The sequence below is a fragment of the Rattus rattus genome, chromosome 8, assembly GCF_011064425.1.
Source record: "Rattus rattus isolate New Zealand chromosome 8, Rrattus_CSIRO_v1, whole genome shotgun sequence".
Taxonomy (NCBI): domain Eukaryota; kingdom Metazoa; phylum Chordata; class Mammalia; order Rodentia; family Muridae; genus Rattus; species Rattus rattus.
In genome coordinates, this window is record NC_046161.1 from 69797027 (window position 1) to 69823265 (window position 26239).

Consider the following 26239-nt stretch of genomic DNA (forward strand, 5'->3'; position numbering starts at 1 on the left):
AGGGGTTTTCTGATTCTGACACTGGGTCAATCCAAATTGACTTTGTATTAATGAGGGCATGTTAACCACAGAGCGCCAGTTGAAATTATTGCTTTAAGTCTTAGCTCTAGCTGTGACATACATACCACAGAGCGTCTAGTGGGGACAGAGCTTGAAGTCTTACCTATAGTAATTAGTCAAGGATTCCTTATTACCGACCATATAATTGTCTTACAAGATCTTATGCAATCCACCACTCCCCTTGGTCTTTCCAAGAAAGGGTTTCTTTGTGTAGCCCTGGTTGTCTTGGAACTTGATTAATAAACCTCTCCCTGCATCTACTTTGGGAGGGCTGGGATTAAAGGTGTACACCACCATCTTACTTATTAGAAAACTCTTAGCTCTAACAATATAGTTGCAGGATACAAAAATCAATATAAAAAACCAGTAGAACACGTGTACACACACACACACACACACACACACACACACACACACACACACACACACACACACCCCGAACAATGAACTCTCAAGAGAAAGAAAGTAGAAAAAAATATCCCATTTATATTGCACTCCTTCCTCTGCTAAAAAGAACTCTACAAAGAAAACTTAAAACACTGGAAAAGAAAATCAATGAAGATATTGGATTGGCAGAATTAATTGTTAAAATGACTTTAGTAGCAAAATGAATCACAGATTTAATACAATGCCCATCAAAATCTGGGTGCTATTTCACAGATCGAGGGCACCAAGAACTCATGGAGTTGCAGGTGGCCACATCGATCCTAAGGAGCAAGAACAAAACTGGAGGAGTCACAGACCTCAAGCCGTCCATGCTACAGGAGCTACAGGGACAGAGGCAGCCTGGTAATGAAAAGGAGAAATGGGACAGAACAGAGGAGTGGAATACATCGACAAAGCTGTGGGCGTCTCATCTCTGACGAGGGTGGCCGAAAGCATGCAGTAGAAGGATAGTCCAGTCAACAAAGTGCTGCAAAACTGGGTGTCACCTGCGGCAGAACACAGCTAGATCCGTTATCTTTCATGCCACGTAAAAACCAATTAGAAATGGAATACCTTAATTTAAAACCTCAAACGGCTAGAGAAAAAAGAAGAAATACTCTTCAAAACACTGGGGGTATGAAAGAGTGTTCTGAACAGACCCTCGATAGCACAGGAGCCAATCTCAAATATCAACAGAGAGGGGGAGTTGCATGAAACCTAAAGCTTTCTACATAGCATTTAAAACTGCCAATCAACAAACGGGCTAGTGAAATGAACAAGCACTTCTCAGAAGAAAAAATATAAATGGAGGGTTTAACAACCTTAGTCATCAGGGAAGTGCACATTAAGACTCCTCTGTGTGCCTCCTTCCTTTGAGATTTTCAAGGGCAGAATCTATGATCTGGTCATCTCTGGATTCTCACCATCCAACTTGCTGAATAACAACTTGGTGAGCAACCTTTTAGTCCAAATGGCCTCCCTTTATACAGCATAATTCAAACATGCTGGTCCAAAGATGAGCTAACTAACTAGAAAGAACTCTATGTATATATGGGTGTTTGCCGGGCCATAGGTCTATGTGCCATGTATGCATGCCTGGTGCCCAGAGGCCAGAAAAGGCCATCAGATCCTCTGAAACTGCTGCTCGTAACTACTGAATCATTGTTCCAGCCTCGAAATAAGTTTCCAGACTCTTTAAGCTAGTGCTTCTTCCAATTGGTGGCTTAAAAACTTAACTTTTCCTAGTAGAAGACCTTCCTCCTACAACAACAAAAGCCAGCCTTTATACCGTAGTATGAAAACTGATCTCAAAATTTGAGGGTTCTGGTGATTACATTTTGTTTTTTAGTATTTATTAGTTAAAAAGTATATTTTTTACTAATAGAATACATGTATCTTTTACTATTTATCTTTATGTGTGTGCATGTTAGTGTTATTTACAAGTGTATGCTTGGGGCCCACAGATGCCAGAAGAAGGTGTTGGATGCCTGGGACTGGATGTACAGTTGTGAGCCATTGTGTGTGTTCTGGGAATGAAACCTGTGTCCCAGTAGCAACAGCTCCCTGAGCCACGTCTCAAGCCCTTTAGGTAATTTTTCACTATTAGGTAAATTTTCACTATTGGTTGATAGCTAAAGAGAAATCCAAGTAATTGTGTTCTAAATCCTCACCGGGGCTGCTATTACAAAGGAAATGGTACACAGGAGGACTGGGATGCACAGGCTCTGGTCGGTCAGAGTATGTGTGGTACAGCAGGCAGGGCTCCAGTGTCACCACGCTTGCCTGCTGGGCCCAAGCTTGCCTGCGTGCCCTGCTGTTCAGAACTGGTCCTAAGTAGTGAATGCAGAGTAGACTTGGCAACAAGTTTTGAGAAATTCTAATATTTGAGTTGTATCCCGGAGACTCTGGTTTAGTAGCTGGTCTGATGTGTATCTGCATTCCAACGGACAGCAGGCAAGGTTGAGAACCACTGGATTATGGCATTCACTGACTAAACAAAACCATATGAGCTAATTGCCACACAAAACAAAACCATGTACCAAATGCCTTGATTTTGCCATTCTATACTGTGCATATATATAAAAAAGTTTGCTGCATATTGTAAATATAGTTTTTTATTTTTGTCAATTAAAAATAAAAATAAAGAGAGAAAGAGAGAAAGAGAAAGAGAAAGAAAGAAAAAGAAAGAAAGAAAGAAAGGAAGAAAGGAAGAAAGGAAGAAAGGAAGAAAGAAAGAAAGAAAGAAAGAAAGAAAGAAAGAAAGAAAGAAAGAAAGGTAGAAAGAAAGAAAGAAAGAAAGAAAAGCTGATGTGGCCTTATGTGGGAGGCAGTGGCAAAAGTTCCAGGTCATCCTCAGGTCTAACATGTACTAAGTCTGAGGCCAGCCTGGGCTTAAAGAATGAAACTAGAAAAGAAAAGAAAAAATAAAACCAACCAAATACCAACAGTTGTCCATGTCTTAGAGGGGTTGAAGGAATCTAAAGCATTGTAAAAATCTAAGGTGTTTATTTTTATAATCCTCACCCACATTTCTTGAGGTACTATTCATATCTGATTTCCCCCACCCACAAACTTCTACTAATGCTTAAAAGTACAAAATAAACCTTAATAGAAAAAAAAAAGCCAAAAAATTTTCTGAAGACCTATGGAAATTCTAACACAAATTTTTATCTTTAATTTTTTGGAATCAAACTCATTTTATTAATTCTTTGATAAATAGAAAGATGTAGTTACACATTTTTAAAGACACTAAATATAACAACAATCTTTGGAGGGATAATGATTTTTGATGAATTCACATTTCCTTTCAAGTTTTAAATATAACTTAATGTCTTATTCCTAAATAAATTCAGCTTAAAAATGAGCTGTTGTAAACTTATTAAAAATATATCAAACGTTATTTTTAAATAGCTCGACATGGACTTGGTATCTGTCTTGGCATTCTCTTTATGATAATCTCTCCACATGTAGAAATGTGTTAATAATAAAAAGTAACTAATCCTGTTCTGATGAGAGACGGAAAGGGAGTGGATCCAGATGGGAGGGGAGGTGGAAGGAACTGGGAGGCGTGGAAGGAGGGGAACTGTAATCAGGGTATATTACATGAGAAAAGAGTCTATTTTTAATAGAGGGATGGGGTGGGGATTTAGCGCAGCAGGCGCCAGCTTGTCTAACCTGTATGAAGTCAGGGGTTGGACTGTCTGTACCAGAAGGAAAAAAAGAGTAAGAAATAAAAAAGACAATTCCTATTCAACAATAAAAAAGGAATTACTTCATATTTTCTTTGGGGGTACCTTAACACTAGTAAATAATTGAGATTAATTTTATAACCTCAAAGGTATAAATTAGGTAGGATCTAAATTTATTATATGAATACAGAATGTGTAGGATCTTCCCAAATTTATTTTTTGACTTGAGTCCTTTTCAAAATCCCAAATGTTCACTTTACAGGAAGTGACAAGCTAATCTGAAAATTCATATGAGATCTAAGCAAGCCATGATACCTTGAAAAGGACCAATAGCAGAGAACTCACGGTTGACCATTTGAAGATTTAATGCAAACCTACTATAATTAAGCCAGTATTGCTGGGGAGAAAACAAGCTATTTAGATCAATGGAGTAGAATCTATAAGTAAACTCTTATACTTTTGACAACTGATTCATTTGCAAGAACACAAAACAATTCAACTGAGACAGTCACACGCATAATTCCATGAAGTTAGATCTCCCCTTCCCATCGCAAGCATTAATCCAAAACAAATCAGAAAACTGAATGTAATGGCTCATTAATCACCTGCAATCCCAGCACTTGGAAGACCAAGGCAAGAGGATCCCTGGGAGTTTGGGGCCAGCCTGGGCTATAGCATATAATTGTCTTAAAAAAGCAAAAAACCAAAAGCAACAACAACCGTTTGTATATAATATTCACTGTAGCATATTTATAACTAAAATTCAGAAACAACTCAAATATTGAAGAACAAAATACAATAGAATATGATTTCATTATTAGCAGGAGTGAAGGGAGGGCTGGGAATGTGGGTCTGCTGTAGAGTGCACAGGCTCACTGAGAGAGGGCAGTCATCAGCTTATATCGTATCAGCCCACTGATGTGAAGTGTCCAGAGCCAGAGAGTAAATCAGTGATTGCCTGTGGCTGTGGAATAGAACCGGGATGTGGTAGATCGATTACAAACAGGGTTTCTATGGGGCATGCTGAAACTGTTCTAAACTAGATTGTGGGGTTGTAATTCTGTGGATATAGACAACACTACTGAATCGTAATGGAGAGATTTTATGGCACAGGAATTTCCTTTTACACAATCTTTATTAGCAAAAGGTGGTTTTTAAAGATTATTTTATACACCGTAGAGATGTGTGTGCGTGTGCATGATGCACTTACAGCCATGTGTATTTGAACACAGCTGCTTCAGAGGCCAGGGGAGGGCATCACATGCTGTGGGGCTGGAGGAACAGGGCCGCTGAGCTGTATGTGCTGAGCCACCGTTCCAGCCCCAAATAAAGTTTGTGGGTGTTTGTTTGTTTGTCTGTTTGTTTGAACTAAGGGGATTGGGTAGCGAGATGGCTTACTGGAGACGTAAGCGAGATCTTACTGGAGGACCTGCACGACGTGACAAACCCATCACTCTTGGGTTGTTCTCTCAACCAAGCATGCCACGCGCTGCTCATGTGTGCACATAATGAATGAATAAGCATTCAAAACCAGCAAACACATTTTAACAACCTAAGATGTGTATTTTTTCTTGAGCGTTTGTATGTAGCATTCTAAAATACAAAAGTAGCAAAAAAGATGACCTCACTGGGCCAGCTTAGTGGCCAGCACCTGCCAAGCCTTGGGCTGCTTCTGCTTCTTGGTCAAAATCAGATGTTTTCTGAAAAATACACAGTAGAAAACTGCTAAAAAAGTTTCTTAAAACTGAAAGTGCCCTTCCAAATATGTGTATTAAATGATATGTCTTAATAATATTTTAAATCTTAGTAACTATGAGACACTGACTAATTTAATGCCTTTCCTTTATACTGGTTATTTTTGGCTTGTGCCCTAAATGCCACAGGGGAACTGAAATGCTTCATCAGGCAGATATCAGGCAGATAGAGGGTGGATGTATAATTTTTTATCCCAAGCCATTCATTAACAAGTGTATTAGTATCTCCTGTATTATCATCATCTTAATTCTCGCATGCTTTTTAAAAGTCATGATTATTTCTCTACTGAAATTTTGACCTTGGATAAAATATAAAATATATATATATATATATATATATATATATATATATATATATATAGCTTTTATTTGTTTGTTTGTTTTTTAGACAGTTTCTCTGGGTTGCCTTGCCTGTCCTGGAACTTGTATATATACAAGGCAGGCCTTGAACTATAAAATCTATTTACCTCTGCCTCCCGAGTGCTAGAATTAAAGGCATTCACTATCATATCAGGCTATAAACTTTATATAATGAAGGAACTGATTTATAGTAAATAGAACAAATGTACATTTTTATTATCAATTATTTTATTTTTGAGACATAGTCTCACTGTGTTGCCCTGGCTGTCCTAGACACAAAGATTCAGATTAAGGTATGTGCCACCACACAGGATACTACATTAGTGTTCAATGTCCCCAACTCTGGCCTTCTAGGGCACCTGCACTCACTCATGTGCACACTGATACACAGATACACATAATTTAAGTTAAAAAAATGTAAATCCTGGACATAACTTTCCTTTTTTTAAACCTTTAAGATTTTAGCTTTATCTGTATGTGTATTTTGCCTGCGTGTATGTGTCACATGTTTGTGGTACCTGTGGAAGCTCAGGAGGGCATCAGATTTGCTGGGACTAGAGTTATAGGTAGTTGTGGATTACCATCTGTACTGGGAATCAACTCCTGGGAGAGGAGCCACGCTCTTAACCAGTGAGCCCATCTCTCCAGCTCCTCACATAACTTTCAATAGGTGCATTTTTTTTTTTATAAAAAACAAAAACAATTCAAAGCATCTATTATCAATAGACAATACTATGTATGACTGACTTTAATTTCCTTATTCAACAAAGTCCAGGACTGGAATTTTAAAATGGATTTAAAAAAAAAAAAAAAAAAAAAAGACTATGCCAGGAAAAGAGATCTCTGGGGAAGTAGGAAATGGTACAGTCCTAAGAAGTGACAATGGGCCTTTAAGCCCTTGTTGTAGAACTTCAGACACCACCAAACCCTACATACTGCCACTGTAAAGACATCTGACTACAGGCTTTTTCACTAACTCAGGAGTCAAAATGTTCTCCAGAGAAGTCCTACTCTTTGGAATAATGGAGAACCCGAGTGTTCTGGAGAGCTGAGGCAAGTGCAAGCGAGGTGAAGGGTATTTAAGAAGCCATTCATTTAAGACAGCTGGTTAATTCACCTTTAGGAAACAAGGTATAACGGATGGGCTTCTTGGGAAGGCGGCCAAGAATATTATATTCTCAGAGCTGGGAAACAAACAGAAACAATCAAGTGCAGGGCTGTGCCCCAGGGGAGCAGCAGGGAGAACAGGAGGGCCCCGAGGGACAAGGGGAAGCAGTCCAGATAGAGGGAAGCTGGCAGGAGCCAATGGAGAAGGAGTCATAAGCGGACAACAGAAAGGCAGTAGGAGATATTAACGGCTGGGCACGTAATTTCTCCAAGTGGCAGCTCCATCCATATGTAAGCATTGTGCCTTTTTAACGGAGACAGACTACTGACGATCTGCTCAGTATGCCGGGAAATTACTGCCGCCCTCAGCACTGAGCATGGTCATCACTGTTAGGAACAGCTAGATAAACACTCTCCTTTGCCCTCATCTTTGTGCCCTGCTGCCTACTTTGCAATTCTAGTTTACTTACTTGTGCATGTATGTGGTGTAAGTCAGGGTCTCGTGTAGCCCAGGCTAGCCTCGTACCGATTCTCTTGCTTCCACCTCCTCAGTACTGGGAGCAGAGTATCCACCACACCACACCCAGTTTGTGCAGTGCTGGGGATTGAACCCAGGGTTTCTTACATGAGGCAAGCATTTTTTCCAACTCAGCTACATCCCCATTATTATTTTGCACACGTTTAAAGAGGCAAAAGCCCATCTCTTTTCACATTTTAATGTGATACATACAGGTGAAAGAAACATATACATACAATTTTAACCTTTAAACATTTAGAATTATAAAGAAGTTATTTGGATTAATCTCTGCCAAAATTATTTCATATCATGACAGTACTCCTAAAGGACTTGTCAGTCAGACGAATTGAACAGATGTATGCTGTGGGTCTGCCTATAAAAAAATACGCTTAGAGGGTTGGGTTGTAGCTCAGTGGTAGAATGTTTTGTTTGTCATACACAAGGTTCTGGGTTTAACTCCAACACTGAAAAGGAAATGCACTTGAACCAGCCTCAGTGAGGCGCGGAGGCTCATCCCTATAACCCAGCACACTGGGACGCTGAGGCAGGAGGACTGCACAGGAGGTCAGGTCAGCCTAAGCTAATTCCAGGCCAGTCTGGACTACCAAGAAACAAAACAAATCCTAAAAACCCAAACAAATAACAACAAAAACCCACGTCCATAGCTCTTCCCTATCAGGTAAGTTGTCTAAGAAGGAAAAGGAAAGAGAAAACCCATTCCTCACACTATTCCCTGACTTCCCCATGCACATACAGACAGGAAGTAAATGAGTGAATGCAGTAATAAGAAAAAAGCAAAGTGGGGCTGGAGAGATGGTTACAGTGGTTAGAAACACGTGCTGCTCTTCCAAAGGACCCAAGTCCCAGCAGCTCAGGGCTGCAACTACATGACCCCTCTTCTGGCCTCACAGGAACCCTTACACAGGGGTGCACAAAACGCACACACTTTAAAAAAGAAACCCTCCAATTAAAAAAAAAACCACAAAAACAAAACAAAACAAACAACAATGGCTTTCTTTGCATCAGGAGACCTACCTAATGTACATAATTGTATTCTATATGCTTATATATTTGGTTCTAGTTTTATGTACTCTGATTTTCTTCTAAAAGTTTTTTTTAATTCTATGTGTGGGGATGTGTGTTGTGTGCAAGTGAGAGCAGGTTCCCTTAGAGGCCAGAAGAGGGTGCTGGAGCCTTTGAAGCTGGAGCTTCAGACAGTTGTGAGCTGCACAATACGGGAACTGGGAACTGAATTCAGGTCCTCCTCCGGAACAGCAGCAAGTGGTCCTAACCACTGAACCATCTCTCCAGCCTTCATTGGACTATAGTGTACTGACTTCTATAGTATGCCCTGCATATAAGCTAAGCCATCTTGGTAAATCTTCTAGCTCGCTGTACTTTAAAGTAAAAGTCTCTACTTGTCCTCAGTTCCCCATTTCTGCTTTTTCAGGTAGCTCATGCCCCACTTCTAAGTTATTTGTGTTAGCCACTACTTCGTGAGCTGTGTCTTTCATTAGTGAACTTTTTCACTCTACAAAGTGAAGTTCAATCTAAGCCAAGTCTTCACTTCATGTGGTGTTTGTTCTTGTTTATTGATTAAGGAAGATAAAACAGGGTGCTCAAATGTAAGAGAACAAATGAATTAGATACTACAATATCAAAGAGCTAAGAGACTAGAAAAACTTCCTCAAACTCATGATAGGAAACATGAGCAAACAAAAACTATGTATATTAAGGACACCTAAAAAGCATACATTATTAATGGAATTTCACTTTAAAGACTTTTAAGAGTTGGGAAAGAGCACGGCTTTGCTCTCACTTGTACTCTGTAATAAACTAGAGTGTTTTACATTTGCTTCAACAACTTGTAGCGAAGAAGGTTGTACAAAGCCTCTGTGTAATCAAACTGCACTAATGAATGGTTAAAAAAGAACTCTGGGAGTTGGGGATTTAGCTCAGGGGTAGAGCGCTTGCCTAGGAAGCGCAAGGCCCTGGGTTCGGTCACCAGCTCCGAAAAAAAGAACCAAAAAAAAAAAGAACTCTGGATAAGTTGATAAAAATATGTGACATGTCTAAACTACCCAGTAAACTTTTAGGTTGCCAGCAGAGTATCTTTGAAGGGGGTTGATTATCTACATCCAAAACCAATTTTCCCCATGGGTATCGAATATCAAAAGACCCCAAAGCTGCTGAATGACAACACGAAGTCCTGGACTTACCTTTCTTCTCTCCAGTGTAGGGTACATAGTCTTCCCGGTCTTTATATTCCAAGGCTTCCTTCTCTAAGTAAGAAAGGAGCCGTTCTCTATCAAAGGGTCCTGTGGCGGACTTTGATGTCTGGTTCTTCTGCCGGAACCCTGCAGGCAGAAGGGCATTCTGCCAAAGAGAATGAGTCAGCCATTATGACCACCAAACCACCAAGAATGACAACACCATATGCATCTATAGATTTCCCATGCAAGAAAGATCAAGAAACTAGCATGATACTTACATTAAATACCTCCTTGCAGGATTGTAGGAGAGTCATGTGAGATATGTGGGTTTTTGTTTTTTTTTTTTTAATTTAAACATTGATGTACTTATTTTGGGTGTGGGATAGTACAAGTGCCATGACATGTACATAGAGATCAGAGGACAACTTTTAGGAGTTGATTCCTTCTGTACATTGACATATAGGTTGTCAAACTTACTGATAACTGCCTTTACTACTGAGCCATCTTACTGGCCTACAGATGAGACAGGGTTTCTCTGTAGCCCTGGCTGTCCTGGAACTCTCTAGGTAGATCAAAGTGGCCTTGAACTCAGAGATTCACCTGCTTCTCCCTCCCAAGTGATGGGATTAAAGGGGTATGTTATTGCTACTGGCAAGTCTCCATATTTTTTTTTAAGTAGGTAGAGTTCACTTATATTATAATTAAAAATAGACACCTCGTATTTTCTTCAGATAGTATCCCACTAGCAGCCAACAGCCACTGGCATTTTTTTTAAACAGGCTCTTGACATACTACCTTGGCTGACGTGGCACTCACAATGTGGACCACACTGGCTATAAACTTGTGTGATCCTTCCGAGTACTGCAATTATTGGAATGAGCCATTTGGCTTGGCCTCACCCTTTAATTTTTAAGTATTCATGGGTCATTATTTTTCCAGGTATAGTTTTTAAATTTACGTTGATATTTATATTAGAGTTGATCTTTGTTTTTCTCCAAAGATTATTAAGGAAAAAGTTTACCTAGCTTGGCTTATATTCTAGCATTCAGGAAGCTGAAGCAGGGGAATAGTAAGTTTAATGTTCAAACAATAGCAACAACAATTTTCTTAATGCTTACTAACTCATCTGTAAAAATGCATATAAACTAATTCTGTCATAGAAGAATTGCAAACTACATGTTATCCCTTTGTAATGGCTTCTGTACAATCAGAGCCCTTATCAAAATAAAAGCAAGCACAGTCCGACCTCAAGACTATTTACTTAATTTAAATATAGTACCAAACTGCTCACTGAGCATATGTGCATGTGTACACATGAGCATCAGTGTTGCTAAGAACAAGTACTGTGGTTGTTACGCACGCCCCATGGCACCTGAGATACAGAAGAGCTCAGGTTGCTGGTGTTCACACTGCACAGCCTTGCACTTAGTGTAGAGCACATGCCTGAGTGGAGGTAAGAGAGGAAGCCCTGAGGGAGTGAAGTCTGAGGGAATGTATGTATTGACACAGGCAGGGCCACGTCAAAGACCCCACAGTCTTAGACCATGGAGAAAATGGTAAAGCCTTCTCCTTGGGGGTAAAGCTCAGAAGGAAATGGTGAGCCCTTCCCTTCTGGTCCATGTCTGGAGTTTGGCACTGTCTACAAAATGTCCAGCACAGTTTTCTCACAGCCTGAAGACTGTTCTACCGAGTCAAGGTGCTGGTAAACATTCTGTCATGGTCTTGACAGGCCCTCACAAAAGTTACTGGCCCAAGTTAAAAACCCCAGGCTAGACAGTCTCTTACATGGTTTCTAGATCTTAAACCATTTGATTTAAATTGGTCTCACTGACTCCTGCCAAATACATTGCTGACAACTCTGTTATCTTGAGTAGTCCCTCAGGCTTAGGTATAAGAAGTTTTTCTTGTAATAATAATTATGGCCAAAGGACTTTACCTGTGTATAGACATATCACTTAGCAACAAGAACAATTTCATACAGCACATTTTTAGCATGCTTGAATTTAATTCTCAGTACCGCTCCTTTCCCTAAAAGCTCACAACACTTCATTCTTAAAGGACACAGAAAACCAATGTGTTTTCAAGAAAGGTGGTCAAGCTTTGCAAATAACCACCGCCTTGAAGTTTTCCCTGCTATCGGCTTCTCCTTGAGTCACATTTCAAAGACTGAATGGTTCCGCATTAGCCTTGTGCAGCCTATGACACAAGTAACAATCACTTGACAAATTAAGACAAGTATACATCTACACTGTCCTCGACTTAACAATGGGTCACTCTAAGATAGCATAAAAGCACACCATACAATCATTTTGGTTTTTATTTTCAGTATAGCACATAAGTTCACTTATGTGAGGTAGTAAATACTTTTATTTTTTTTACAAACTAGGCTTTACATTAGGTGATGTACAAATGCAGACTTATTTAAGTGTTCTAGGAACATTTAAGGTAGGCTAGGCAAAGCTATGATGCTAATAGTCTAGATATATTAAATGCATTTTCAATGTGTAATATTTGTAACTTAGGATGGGTTTATCACGGACAAAAGACTATTGTTAAGAAATATCCATATTCAGCATTGAACTACCTGAGGACCCAGCTATACCTCTCTCTTGGGCATATACCAAAAGATGCCCCAACACATAAAAAAGACACATGCTCCAGTATGTTCATAGCAGCCTTATTTATAATAGCCAGAAGCTGGAAAGAACCCAGATGCCCTTCAACAGAGGAATGGATTCAGAAAATGTGGTACATCTACACAATGGAATATTACTCAGCTATCAAAAACAATGACTTTATGAAATTCGTAGGCAAATGGTTGGAACTGGAAAATATCATCCTGAGTGAGGTAACCCAATCACAGAAAAACACACATGGTATGCACTCGTTGATAAGTGGATATTAGCCCAGATGCTCAAATTACCCTAAATGTACAGAACACATGAAACTCCAGAAGGATGACCAAAATGTGAATGCTTCACTCCTTCTTTAAAAGGGGAACAAGAATACCCTTGGCAGGGAATAGGGAGGCAAAGTTTAGAACAGAGGCTGCAGGAACGCCCATTCAGAGCCTGCCCCACATGTGGCCCATACATACACAGCCACCAAACTAGAGAAAATGGATGAAGCAAAGAAGTGCAGGCTGACAGGAACCGGATGTAGATCTTTCCTGAGAGACACTGCCAGAATATGGCAAATACATAGGTGAATGCCATCATTAAACCACTGAACTGAGAACGGGACCCCCTTTGAAGGAATCAGAGAAAGGTCTGGAAGAGCTTGAAGGGGCTTGAGACCCCATATGAACAACAATGCCAAGCAACAAGAGCTTCCAGGGACTAAGCCACTACCCAAAGACTATACATGGACTGACCCTGGACTCTGACCTCATAGGTAGCAATGAATAGCCTAGTAAGGGCACCAGTGGAAAGGGAAGCCCTTGGTCCTGCCAAGACTGAACCCCCAGTGAACAGGATTATTGGGGGGAGGGTGGTAATGGGGGGAGCATGGGGAGGGAAACACCCATACAGAAGGGGAGGGGGAGGGGTTGGGGGATGTCGGCCTGGAAACTGGGAAAGGGAATAACAATTGAAATGTAAATAAGAAATACCCAAGTTAATAAAGATGGAGGGGAAAAAAAGATACATTTAAATAAAAGAGAAGTGTAAAAAGAGCTCAAGATCAATCCCAGAAGAGATAAATAGTGAAAAATCTCTTCACCATTTTTAACAAATTTCAATGCTGGTCCTTTTAATTCTGCTTAATCCTAGGTAGTGGTTAATATTCCTTTGTACTTATCTCATAGGTGATAAATGGGGTTGGAGTGTAATTTATCAAATCGTTCAGCTGGCACGCAGATCGAAAATCACACAATGCTTCAATCTTCAGTTCCCACATCCAAGCCCTGTGCCTCAGCCTCACCACTTCTGTCCAGGCTTCTGCCTCCCCTCCCCCACCTTCCTTGGCTCACAGTCTCCTGGCCACTGTTGCAGTCAACTCGTTCAGAGAGCCTCCTCAGGGACTCGTGTCTTCCTGATATCTACCCTTCTTCCTCATGACCCGATCTGCCCCTGTATTGGTGGCATCTGAATGCAAGACTTGTGCTTAATCATTTCCGAATTATAGCCCTAGCAGTTTACAGATATTTAATAAATTCTTTTTTTATCAATATATGAATTTACTATACAATTATCTGGTCAACATCCAAAGATACTATGTTCAGAAACCAAACTTTTTCTATCTCTTCAAGAAGAACGGTCAGCCTTCCTTGCTAACAAGGTCTCCAACGTATGGATGGATGGATGGACGGCACCTTTTTGGCTCCATGTTCCCTCTATGGTGGGCTCTTCTGCAGTGTCTAGCCTCCTCTGAGCTGTCTGCTCCCCTCCCCCTCACAGTGCAGCGCACACCTCTTTGTCCCCTGTCGTCTTCGGCCAATTTTGCGATCTACCTTCAGCACATAGTCGGCCGCCGACTCTGAGAACCTCTGATGTGGCCTAGTAATGTTTCTGTTTTCCTGAAATTCCCCTCTGGTTGTTCCCTAAAACTCCTCATTGTTAGCCTCCATCCAGAGCAAACATATTTGCCACCCTTGTTCTTGTTCAGTCTACCCCTTACCAACTCACTCAGCTGGCCTTCTCCCTTCCAGACATGAGCACCCTCTCACGTGTAGACCTGCCAGCCACGTGGCACTGTTTAGCTCCACACTCAGTAGACTCCGCCCTTCCTTCCACCAAATGCCAGTCTTACTCTGCTCAATCCCAATCCATCCCTTCCACATTTCTAGCCCCCACCCACCTTCATCATCACCCTTTCCCTCCATCTGCACCATTAGCTGAGATCATGGCCTTACACGGCAGCGTATAGAATTTTAGATGGCAGAGGTGGGATCTTGCAGGCTGTTGTCAAGGGAACAGATCTGAAGAGAGGGCCCTGCAGAGATAGTTAGGTGCTCTTTAATTCAAACATAAGCTTCAGGAAAAGAGAAAAAATAGACTGTGTGGAGGTTGGGGGGAGCTCATAGCTCCCAGGGCTCACGGCTTTGCGCTTTTTTATAAAAGTAAAAAGGGAGCTACTAAAAGTTTTTGAGACAATCTCCAGTAGCAAATTTTTGCAGAATTTTGCAGCATCTTTCCCTTAAGAGGCTGGAGACATGAACACTTGGCCCAAGGCAACCGATTTCCTTTTTGTTTGAAATACTAGACTTGAAAGAAAGATGTCAAATAAAACTGAAAAAAAAAGAAAGAAAAAAGAAAAAAGAAATATCCATGTTCAGATCTGCCCCTTAGATCTGTTCTACCAATGCTAATAACTTAGATCAGTTGGTCAACCTTTCTTAAGTACCATTATAATTAGGTTTAGGCCACTAAGAACATTCTAGAGGCACGTATACTGGTGCCAGCCTGGTAGTCTGAAGAGAAACAGATTAGCATAAATTAAAGGGCTAATTAGCTACTACTAATTTCAATTACACAAAGGGAAGTTTGTAGTGGAGAAGAAAATTGGTGTAGATGTTTAACGATAGTTTAAAATGTCTGTGTCATAAGATGTGGCGGTAGATAGAGAGACCTGGAAAAGAAGCAAAATGCCAGTTCATTTGGATGGAAAGTGGGTGAAGGGGCTGGGAAAGCAGCTACTGACTTAAACAGTCAGAAGGGCTACTGCAGTTCTCCTCTTTGTCAGCACCAACCTCGGGGTCAAGATCATCCAGGACAGTTTCAAGCTGTTTCAGCTCCGACTCCGACAGCTTGCCTAGGAGCTCATCCTCATCCAGGTCCTTATACTCTCCCAAGTCTTTCCGGAACGGCAGTGCCATGGCTCACAGCGTCGGCAGTCGCTGGCTCCTTCCACCACTTCTTATAGCTACGGAGAGAAGAAAGAGAGCCTTTTACAGATAACTCTTATGTACTGCGTCTGTCACTGGGGAAAGGGAAGGGCTCGTTCCTGTGTCCCTCATTCCTGATGGCATCATCTGCTGCTCCCCTACAGACCATCGAGCCATCACTGTCTCTGCAGGAAAATAATCAGGATGGAGAAGGGAGTGAAGATGGAAACCATTAAAACAATTACTTGGTAGAATGTACAATTCCTGATGACTGAATTTTAGTGGCAAAATGAATTTTTTTTTGCCAAAATAAACTTCTGGGACATCAATTTATCCTAATGGAGAACATTTGCTTTATTACAAACTATTTAGGAGAACAGTACAACATGATGGCAACATAGGAAAAATAGCAATATATGTCTCACAGGAAGGAACAGTAGTCGCTTGCCTCTGAGAAAGTTTTTAAAAAATATTTTTCAAAAGGATTATTTTAGAAGCTGAAGAAATGGCTCAGCAGTTGAGAATACTTCCTGCAGAGAGGTTTGGGTCGGTTCCCAGCATTCACATGGAGTGGTTCACAACTGTAACTCATTCCAGAGAACCTGATACTCTCTTCTGGCTTCCAAGGGCACTAGCACACATGTGATACACACATATACATGCAAACACTCACAGGTGCACGTAAAATAAAAACAAGAGAATCTTCTAAAGACATTTTCAAAGGAAAATATTATTTTTCTATTACTAGGTTGTTTGTTTATTTAAACTTCCTTCCTTCCTTCCTTCCTTCCTTCCTTCCTTCCTTCCTTCCCTTTCTTTTTTTTTTTTTTTTTTTTTTTTGACATGGTCTCTCAATATAGCCCAGGCTAACTTACCAGGAACTCACTCCAAAGATCAAGCTAGCCTTGCATTCAAGGTGAACCTTCTGCCTTGACCCCATGAGTGCTAGAAACACAGGTGCATGCTACCACACCCAGCTGAAGATGTTTTAAAGAACAACAAAAAGCCATTCTGAAAACACAGTAAAACACACTGGGATGTGCCACCCAGGAGTTGGCAGGATGGTCAAGAAGGCCCACCTACAGGGAAGGCTCTTCATTTGGTCAGTGTGGCTCTACCTAACAACGGAATCAGGGGCAGCAGCTACACATACAGCATACAGAGGACTACCCTGGAGGAAAGGACACCGGGAACATGCTGCAACAAAAATGGGGAGCAGGCAGTCAGGTACTCCACCACATACAATGTTCCCATGGGCTGAGACGGTGCCAGCACTAGTGGCTGACCTCAGCCTTGGTTGGCTGTGAAATGAACAGTTCGCCAGGGCTGATCTGTAGCCTTTGCTACCTTTTCTTCTAAGAGTTCCCAGCTTAATATTTTAGCTGGTTTATCTTCACTCATTATAGACCTTTTGTCTCATTATAGAAAGTAAGATTTAACTCAAGAGCCTGACAGCCACTGATTTTAGTGGCAACCACCCTAGGTCTGATTATAAGCAAATGGGCAGTAGTCATTTCTGTAGTTGTTTCACTGCAGACATTTTGTGTCAGGCCTGGGCTATGCTTGTTTAATGCAATTCCTCTGGGCTAGCAGTTACTCCTGACTCTTTTTTCCCTTCACATAGCACAAGCTGGAGATCTTCTTATGCTGAGATTATAGGTGTGTGCTATTGTGCCTAGATTGCTTTTTGTTGTTATTATTGTTTGGTTTTAGCAAAACCATTGTTAAGCAATTCCCACTCTGTACTTCCAACTTTAAGACCACAACTTGTTTGGATCTATCTATCTATCTATCTATCTATCTATCTATCTATCTATCTATCTATCTATCTATCTATTGTCTATCTATCGTCTACCCAGGGCCTGTGAATGCTACATAAGCACCCTACTACTGAGTGGCAGAGATGCCTTCCAAAAGTTCTCTGGGTTGAGTGTATCAGATGTAGCCACACTTGTCAAGATCCAGAGTCCAGGGTCTTACCCCACTTTCCTGATTGACAAATCAAGTATAGCCATGGCCTGGTAAGAACTTATAACTTTCATTTCTGATAAGTTCCCAGAACTTTCAAATCTATTAACCATAAAACATGATGTCGAAGGAGGTGATGGATAATTTTGAGAGGAAAACTATTTAAAACAAGATTCCTTTCATAAAATATTCCCTTCATAAAAATACCAGTAGTGTGATTATTTGAGACAGGTAAGGATAACAGATTGCTAAGCACTTATAAATATGTATCAAGGATAACTTTTCTAGCTGGGTCTCGGCACAGGTTTGTAACTTCAGTCATTGAGGAGACTTACAAAGGGGAAACAAGTTCAAGGCCTACCTGGTGGGTTATAGGATCCATTCAAAGCAAGCTAGACAATTTAGTGAGACTGTCTCAAAAGTTTAAAACTATAAAAGGAGGGCTGTGATGTGCTTCAGTGGCATTGCATTTGCTGTATGTGAGATCCTAGGTTCAATTCCCAGGATTTTACACACACACACACACACACACACACACACACACACACACACACACACAGAGAGAGAGAGAGAGAGAGAGAGAGAGAGAGAGAGAGAGAGAGAGAGAGTGGGAGGGAGGCAGAGGCAGAGAGACAGGGAAAGAGACAGAGAGATAACAAAAAGTTGATATTAAAAATATGATATATAGTAAAGACAATGTCTTAACCAGTAATTCTCTAAAAATGTACATATAAAAAGATAATTTATATTCTCTTAATTCTCTAAAGTATCCCAATATGATGCAGAAATTCAAAATGACCCTATTAAAATATTCTCATGCACAGTGATAAATGAGATCTTATTGGCAAATGGGAATGCTGCAATACAGGCCACCCTGGTTTTACAGATTTGGGATACAACACATATAAACCGTTTACTCCAGTACACTGTTTTTTCTTGTCCTAAAGTAGTATCTAGCTAAGGTGTGCCGGGGTACTTTAGGAATGAAATGAACACTCACAAACACACTACGCACAGCACCCCAGCACAGCAGTCACCTCTGCAGCTTCCCTCCCCCCAGGCCCAATTACCAAGGAGTCCCCTGCTCCCTGGAGTCCGCCGGGAGTTGTGCTCTCCCTCTTTATTACACCGCATGTTCACACACGAGTCCTCTGAGGATGGACCTCCGTGCTTCACTGGCCATGGCTTTGAGTTGCTGCTCAGTTATACTCGTTACACTCATTTCAAGTTCATGTCAGCAACTACTCCATCCTGTGAACAGTTGAGCTCCTAGCAGTTTTCCCCTCTGCTTCTTTGCTATGATAAATAATCCACCTACTTCCTGGTATAGACATATAGTTCCTCTGTGGCTCAAACCTAGGAATGGAATTGCTGGGGGAAGGCAATTCCAAACTCTGTTGAAGTGACTGGACCAATTTATATTTACTTTTTTAAAGATTTATTTATTATAAAAAATATATATGTATATGTATACACACACACACACACACACACACACACATACACACACACACACACACACATACTGTAGCTGTCTTCAGACACACCAGGAAGAGGGCATCAGATTCCATTACAGATGGTTGTGAGCCATCATATGGCTGCTGGGAATTGAACTCAGGACCTCTGGAAGAGCAGTCAGCGCTCTTAACCACTGAGCCATCTCTCTAGCTCCCAATTTATATTTCTAAAAGATTCCATACATGACAATTCCTGAGCTCTTGTATGTTTTAGTATATTGGAGTTTTAATTTTCTGGCATTCTGGCATATGTAAAATGGTATTTCACCATGGCTTTAATGTGCACGGTGATAGATTATGACAAGGTTATGCACTGTTTTACCAATCCTTTTCTTTGGATAACATATTGCTCATGTTTACAAGCACATTGTCGTGTGTGTGTGTGTGTGTGTGTGTGTGTGTGTGTGTGTGTGTGTGTGTGATACATGCTTGTTATTGTGGATGTATACCACAATGTGTGTGCAGGTATGCATGCACATGCATGTCAAGGTCAAAGGTTGATGTGTGGTGTGTTTCCTTGATCTCTCCATCTTTTGATTTTTTTGAGACAGTCCCAAAACAAAACAATACCTGAACTCTACTGAAGTTCAATGATTCGGCTACACTGTCTGGCCAATGAGCCTCAGGGATTCATCTGTCCCCCCCACTCCCAAGCAGTGGGCACAGGAGGCAATTTGCAGGCACTCACCACCATGCTGAGATCTTTTATGTTCTAGGATCTGAACTCAGATCTTCACACTGATAGGTCAGGCTCTGTACCTTCTCAGCTACTGCCCTACTCCAGTGGTCTTTTAAGAGGAATCTTTAATTTATTCTAAGTAGTAATTTTTGTTATCAAGTTTAATTTAACAGCTCTTTAATTTTCTGATCAATTTTCCCTCCTCCATCTTCTCCCAGATCCTCTCCACCCATCTAACTCCACATCTTCTTTCTCTCTTTAGAAAACAAATGAGCAAATAAAAAAGCAAACCAACTAGAATAATAATAATAGTAAGAGAAAAAACACAAGAAACACACATACAAATAAAACCCTATAAAAACATAAAATTAGGGATTATATCATACAAGCAGTAGAACAGTAAGATAAAGAACATCCCCCACCCCCCAAAACCAGCATAAGACAAAAAATCCCAAACCAAACCAAACAAACTACAAAAACATCATTAATTTTTCATTGGCCATCTACTTGTGTGGCATGGGGCCTGCCCTCAACTGTGGTTTGTGTACCCAGTGAGACACCACTGCAGAAAACTGGTTTTTCCTTTGCAACTGGTTGTCAGTTGGAGATAGCTGCTTCTGGGTAGGAAGCAGGGGCAGGATCTCATATCTGCATCTCCCTCTCATCTTCGGTCTGTCTGTCTGGAGCCTGTGCAGGCCCCACGCGTGCTGCCACAGTCTGAGTTCGTATGTGAGTCAGCTTTGTTGTGTCTGGAAGACACCGTTTCCTGGGTGTCGTCCACCCCTTCTGGCTGTTACAACCTTCCCGCCTCCTCTTCCCTGAGCTCCTGGAGCCCTGGGGGAGGGATTTAATGAGGACATTTAGGACTGAGTGTTCCAGAATCTCTTGCCCTCCGCATACTGTCCAGTTGTGGATCTCTGTTAGTCCTCGTGTACTATGGCAGGAAGGGACGTCATCTATAGGATGACGGCTGAGCGAGACACTGATCCACGGTGTGTTGGCTAGTTTTATGTCAACTTGACAAAGGCTAGAGTCATCTGAAAGGAGGGGATCTCTACTGAGGAAGCACCTTCGTTAGATCCAGCTATCAGGCATTTTCCTACTTAGTGATTAAGGACCCAGCTCACCGTGGGTAGTGCCGTCCCTGGACTGGCAGTCCTAGGTTCTGTAAGAGCAAGCCGAGCAAGCCAATAAGCAGCCTCTCAGCAGCCTCTCCACCAGCTCCTGACTCTAGGTTTCTGCCCTGCTTGAGTTCCTGTTCTGACTTCATTCAGTGATGAAGTGGTAATGGAAGTGGAAGCCGAGTAGCTCCTCCCCTCTCCAGCGGCTTTTGGTCATGGTGTGTCATCACAGCAATAGTATCCCTAACTGACGTGGAAGTATGGCAGGATGTCGTTAGGAGTCACTTTAGTGCTGTGCTCCTTTAGCAGAACAACAGTGTTCCCCTCGGGCCCACGGCCTATTTACTCTCAGTTCTTAGCCACTTAAGCCGTGTCAGGCATGGGTTCCATCCACTTCACGAAGTGGCCTTAAATCCATCGGACAGCGATGGTCGCTCTCACAGCGTTTGTGCTGCAAATGCACCAGTGCGTCATGCAGGACCTTACTGGTGCAGATCACGGGGTCTGTAGCTGTGTTCCATTAAGTCTTACTACTTTTGTATATCATAGGGGAACATGTTTCTGTGGCTTTCACTTCAGCTTGTTTTTCTTTTTCAAAACAATAGAGAAGTCATTTCCTTGTGATTCAGATTCTGGAATTTTTGCCAAGATGAAAGAACTTCCAGTTAATACAGTCAATTTTTCTAGAAACTTCAATTGTGCTTCAACAAAGTATTAACAACTAGTATTCAGGATACCTAACCTCACTCAAAACTCACATCTGCACTTTCTCTTATCCTGTGTTCCCACTCTTAGAGTCCCCATTTCCCCTCAGCCTTTACGGAGGAGCATCTGTATATGAACAGTGTCCCAGGACAGCAGTCCAGAGCTGCTCTGGGAGTGGCTTTCTTATGCTTCTGTTCTGAGGATGGCAATGCTATCTGTCGCCTGTCCTCTGAGGATAATTTATTAGAAGAGAACAAATTCTGAATGTCAAGGAGGTCAAACCAATACAGTGGACACATGCAGCAGCACGGACTAAAGGACATATTTAATGCAATAAGCCACACACAGAAAGTCAAACATTAGGTTCTCACATATAAGAAGAAGTTAAAAAGTTAATTCCGGAGTTGGGGATTTAGCTCAGTGGTAGAGCGCTTGCCTAGCAAGCACAAGGCCTTGGGTTCGGTCCCCAGCTCTGAAAAAAAAAGAAAAAAGAAAAAAAAAAGTTAATTCCACAGACATTGAGTAGATGTTTCTACAGGCTAAGAAGTTGTGCATGGAGGATGGCTAATGGGCACTAAACCACAACTAGGCAAGAATATGTCCTTGGGCTTTACAGAAGGGACTTGAATTTGGCTGTTTTTGTAAATGTAAATTGGAATAGTTACATTATTCATGGATTTATTGTCTATCCCTGGTTCATGTGGCACTGTGGGTGAGATGAATAATTACAGTGGTCTGCAGAGCCTAAAACATTAACTATTGGCCTTCACAGAATAAAAGCTGCCAACTCTTCACAGAAAAGTGCGAATTCCTCAGCACAAACTGGTTTAACCAGCTTTCCAGCACCATCTCCAGCTGCTCCCTATCACAATACCCTGGCTCTAAAAAGATACAAACTCTAGATCCCCATACCCCTGCTTACCATGCTGTCTCCAGATGAAGTACATTCTTTAACCACATCTATTTCTTCCTCAACTGAAGCCCTATACTTCTTCAAGGCCTTACTGAACATCATATATCCCGAAAACTGCATGAGGCCCCATCCTTACACAGTCACAATCTAATTTACTTGCAGCTGTCCCCACATAGTCTATGTAAGTCTGAGGATACAAGAAAGGGTTTGAGGAAACGGGAAGGTGTTTTGAGGTTGGTAAACATAAGCTATGAAGGTTGGAAGTCGTGAGAACCTTGAATGCTAGTGAAAGTGAGTTAAGGAACAAGGGAGGGAGGAAAATGCTTCAGAGCTCTTCTCTTCCATGTGCTACCCTTGTGGTGAGACTTCAAAGTTCAGGGCTTTAACATGAAACAGAGGTAATACTAACACTTCTAAAATGTATCTCTTTTTTTAAACACTAGCATCCACTTCTCATAGTCAAACTGACTCCAGATAAGTACTGCCAACCAACAGCCTGTTTTCCTCCCCGCCTGTCTATTCCTGAGGTGGGATCTATTCCCCTTCCCTGGTTCTGGGACTCTGCTCCCCTCCTCCAACTACTAAGACCTAAAAGAAGTTTCAAATGTACACCTAAGAAAAAGTTCCCTCCCTAAACTCCTTTACTTTATCTTCTGCACGCACGCACGCACCCTGGCAAATTCAGGTGTTTCCTAGAACCTGCATCTAGGACAGCTCCAAAAGCAGCTAGCCCAGATGGTCCCACAACCTGGACTACAAGTAAAATAGCCTGCTCTTCCCAGACTTGACCAACATGCCAGCTTTTTGCTACTACCCTCCTCTCCTAGTAACAGCACCCCAATAGCAGCAGGACGTAGTCACAGATGGTTACATTGTCCCTTATTTTGTTATAAAAAAAAAAAAAAGGCTAAGATGTTGGGATTCATTCAGACTGAAGACTAGAGTCTTAGGTGCATATTTAACAGATGAAAGAGGACCTTTTCTTATGTTAAAGGTCTCCTTTAGCATGGCCTCCAGGTTCTCCCAGCATCCCTCAGTTCCTACCTGTTACAGGACATGGCAGGCATACCCCACCCACTGCCCTGAACTTTCCAGCCCAGGGACTGGGCTTCCCCTCCCCCAGAGGCCCTTTCCATTAACATGCAGACATTTCTGTCTCTTTTGCTCTCTTCTCTCTGCATTTGTGCTTTCTCTCTTTCTCTCCCTCATCCCTTATATGTCCCTCCCCATGATGACTTCCACTGATGTAGTCTAGGCCAGTGCACTCTAGAGCTGCTTCCCAATAAACCTGCCTTTATAATCTGGCTTGAATTGGCTCATTTCACTGGCAGAGAATAACTTATCAGTCTACTCTTGCTTCCAGGGATAACCTTAAATATAGTTAACCTTATATATAGTTAATTGTGCCCCTTATAACCAGATCCCATTAATAAACAGTTCTGTTGTTGTTGCTAGTGGTGTGTTTTTCTTTTTTTTTTTCTTTCTTTCTTTCTTTTTTTTTTTTTTGTGGTGTGTTTTTCTTTAAAATAGAGTATTATATAGTCCAAATTGGCCTTGATCTCAAAGATCCTCCTGCCTCAACCTCTAATGCTGGCCAATCAACAGCAATTCAGGTTTAGTAAAAATCCTCGGTGAACATTAGGATACATTTGGTGAACATTAGGATACATTTTCTCCCCTTGAAGAGAGTTTCTAAGTTACATAAGTTGGGCTTGATAGCTGGCACCAAGCCTGAGGACCGGAGTCTGACCCCTAGCACCCACTGGTGAAGGGAAACAATGTCTCCTTGACCTCTATCACGGCACATGTATCCCTTCCACAAACAAACATTGTTACCAACTCTGTCCACTTTTCTCCACGCTTCTGTTTATAGAGGAAGGTCTTGACCCAGAGTATGCTATAAAAGCAACTGCGGAGTTCCGTGATTCAGAGATAAAGTCTGGATGTACAAGCTGTTACTCCTCATTCCATCATCTTTCCTAGAGGATAGGCCTGAGTTTCCAGGCTCTTCTATCTGTTCTCTTTGCACACCCATGATCTCGCTGTTCTCTGGTTAAACTTCTGTGCAGATTCACATCTCTGCCTACAACAGGACTAGGCAAACTGTAGACAGTGACCTTCCTTCTTTCCTATGCTCATCTACCTCTGATGAATTTCATACAATGACCACTCTTTAATTTTATCCAATCTGGACTTTTCTTCTGAACTCCATACCTGAAAAATAACCACCCATGTGAAAATCTTTAGCTGAGTGGCTGAGAGTAATCCTAAGTAGAGCTGTATAAGAACTTGCCAGGTGGTGCTGGCAGACACCTTTAATCCCAGCACTCAGGAGGCTAAGGCAGGTGAGTTTGAGGCCAGCCTGGTCTACAGAACGAGTTCCAGAACAACCAGAAGGATATGTGATAGCACATCTAGTTTTACATGAGCTCTTAGGGAGTCTAACTCGGTGCTTTACCATGGACTCATCTTCTCCGTCCAACTCAAGAATTTGACCAATTATAAATGTGTATATTTGTGGTGTGTAATGTGATATTTAAGTCTTTACTAAGATAATAGTAGAATCACACACAGTACAAAGAAATATCACATTGTGTCTGTTTTGCAAAACCACAGATTACAAGGAAGACATTGATCTTGATCCATCCCATTGGTCTTTCTCCATCTGCCCAGTTTTACATACAGTCCTATGTATGTGTTATAGTCTTTTTTTTTTTTTTTTAAATATAAGCACAAATTCATGCATCTACCACCACTGTCAAGATGAAGTTTAATCCACAGGACTCCTCATGTTGCCTCTCTGTAGCCACACCCACTGACCTCTCTCATACCTAGCAACTGTTCTGACCTTGTTTCTAAAATTGTGTCATAGTCCAGCAAGTTTTCCCCTGCCACATCCCAAGTTGAGTTGTTAAAACTGAGACCTTTAGATACCAGAAGCATAAGGGGAAAGAACAAAATCTGAAGTTACTAGGCAGCCCGGCAAACCTGTTAGGGCCAGAACAAAGAGCTTTAATTAGACGGAGGTTACAGAGGGCAAGGGCAACCTTATAGCAGAAAGCGGCCAGACCACTTCAGCCACTATTTACAAGAGAATACTTTACCGGGTTACTCACACCACTTCAAAAGCAATCTGTCAAATGTGAACCCTAGAGACTTTGGGGCTCCCATGTGAGTAAGATACTTCCTGCCATGGTTCATTGCTGCAAATTGCTCCCACTTCCAGTGCCCCTCCTGTCATCTTGTGGAGTCATGGCAACAGATGAGAAGAGGCAAGGTGAGAGAAGCCATCCTGAGAAGCAAAGACCAAAACAGGCACCCCTTTAGCATGCTCAGTGTCTTGGTCCCAGTGTTTGATTTCTTTTTACCTCTGGTTAACTTAAAAAGCCTTCTACCAGTTATCCTACAAACAAACCGAATAGTGCTCAGACCTAAACAAATGGCTAACTACTCCAAGTGTATAATGGGGGCATTAATCTGAGTCTTGTTTTGTTTTCTCCTCTCCCAAAGGAGTAGTACAGCTATGACTCGCTTTTCCTTCTGCAATAATTAATGTTCTTATTCTACCAAGTTAATAAGAATCAAAGTACTTACAAAAATTCTAAAACTAGGCTAGGTCTAAAAGAGCGAACTGAATGTCAAGTAGTGAACAAAAGTAGTGTCTTTCTCAGCTCTGTCCCTTATGACTTTCTTGGACTTAAATGTCTGTTGGTTTGTTTATTGCTTTATTTTGGGATTGAGCATTGTTAAACACCCTAATTTTCAATCCATCCTCAGACCAATGCATACATTTATTAAAGGCCTACCCCATTTCATGTGCTATGGGAGGGGCTAGACTATCAGGATATGGACAGGAAAAGGCCTATGGGATCAAGAGGGAAGGTCTT

At 41.5% G+C, this 26239-nt stretch overlaps 1 protein-coding gene across 1 annotated transcript in view; it reads right to left on the reverse strand.

Moving 5' to 3' along the window:
- The window catches only part of Tmod3 (tropomodulin 3), a 62498-nt gene that overhangs the window by 19070 nt on the left and 17189 nt on the right, over window positions 1-26239 (reverse strand). The window contains exons 2-3 of the mRNA XM_032909290.1: window positions 15315-15487; window positions 9632-9788 (exon numbers count right to left, since the gene is read on the reverse strand). Of these exons, the coding sequence (XP_032765181.1) occupies window positions 9632-9788; window positions 15315-15440 (283 nt within the window). The 5' untranslated portion in view covers window positions 15441-15487. The remainder of the gene's footprint in view (window positions 1-9631; window positions 9789-15314; window positions 15488-26239) is intronic.